The sequence below is a fragment of the Chrysochloris asiatica genome, unplaced genomic scaffold, assembly GCF_000296735.1.
Source record: "Chrysochloris asiatica unplaced genomic scaffold, ChrAsi1.0 scaffold00025, whole genome shotgun sequence".
Classification (NCBI taxonomy): Eukaryota; Metazoa; Chordata; class Mammalia; order Afrosoricida; family Chrysochloridae; genus Chrysochloris; species Chrysochloris asiatica.
Window position 1 is genome coordinate 13,763,754 of NW_006408543.1, and position 617 is coordinate 13,764,370.

The 617-nt window shown below is 48.9% G+C and overlaps 1 protein-coding gene across 1 annotated transcript in view; it reads left to right on the plus strand.

The window, feature by feature from the left end:
• SERPINA9 (serpin peptidase inhibitor, clade A (alpha-1 antiproteinase, antitrypsin), member 9) overlaps positions 1-617 on the plus strand; it is a 10,015-nt gene that overhangs the window by 1,876 nt on the left and 7,522 nt on the right. The window contains exon 2 of the mRNA XM_006839622.1: positions 201-474. Coding sequence (XP_006839685.1) covers positions 201-474 — 274 coding nt within the window. The remainder of the gene's footprint in view (positions 1-200; positions 475-617) is intronic.

Genomic DNA, 617 nt, shown 5'->3' on the forward strand with positions numbered 1-617 from the left:
AACAACAACAACAACAACGATCTTAATGAGAGCAGATCACCAGTAATTAGTGGATTCGAACCACAGACACGTTTTGGTTAGCAGCTGATCTCTTAACAGTTTTTCCACCAGGACTGTTTTCGACATCCTTCACAATTTGTGCTTATGTCACCTCGTTAATAGCACCTTAACATAAGGACCTGTCTTTTCTCTTTGTACAGCTAAGTGGGAGAAGTCCTTTGACCCAGCAGAGACAAGTAAAGGCACTTCATTCCTGGTGGACAAGGTGACCACTGTGCAGGTCCCCATGATGCACCTGGTGGAGCAGTTCGCCTTTGGGGTGGACCTTCAGCTGAACTGCACTGTGCTACGGATGGACTACAGTGGAGACGCCCAGGCCTTCTTCATCCTCCCTGGCCAGGGAAAGATGGGGCAACTGGAACAGGCCTTGTCTGTCCCAAGACTGAGGAAATGGAAACATCTGCTCCAGAAGAGGTGGGCTTCTGCACCAATTTTCTAGGGCCCCAGGCAGGTATGACCAGGGATAGAAGACAGACTGTGATAATAGCTGATAAATGGACACACCTGGGAACGGAGCACTAGCCACACATTGGCAGTGAGCTTGGTGTTATATACAC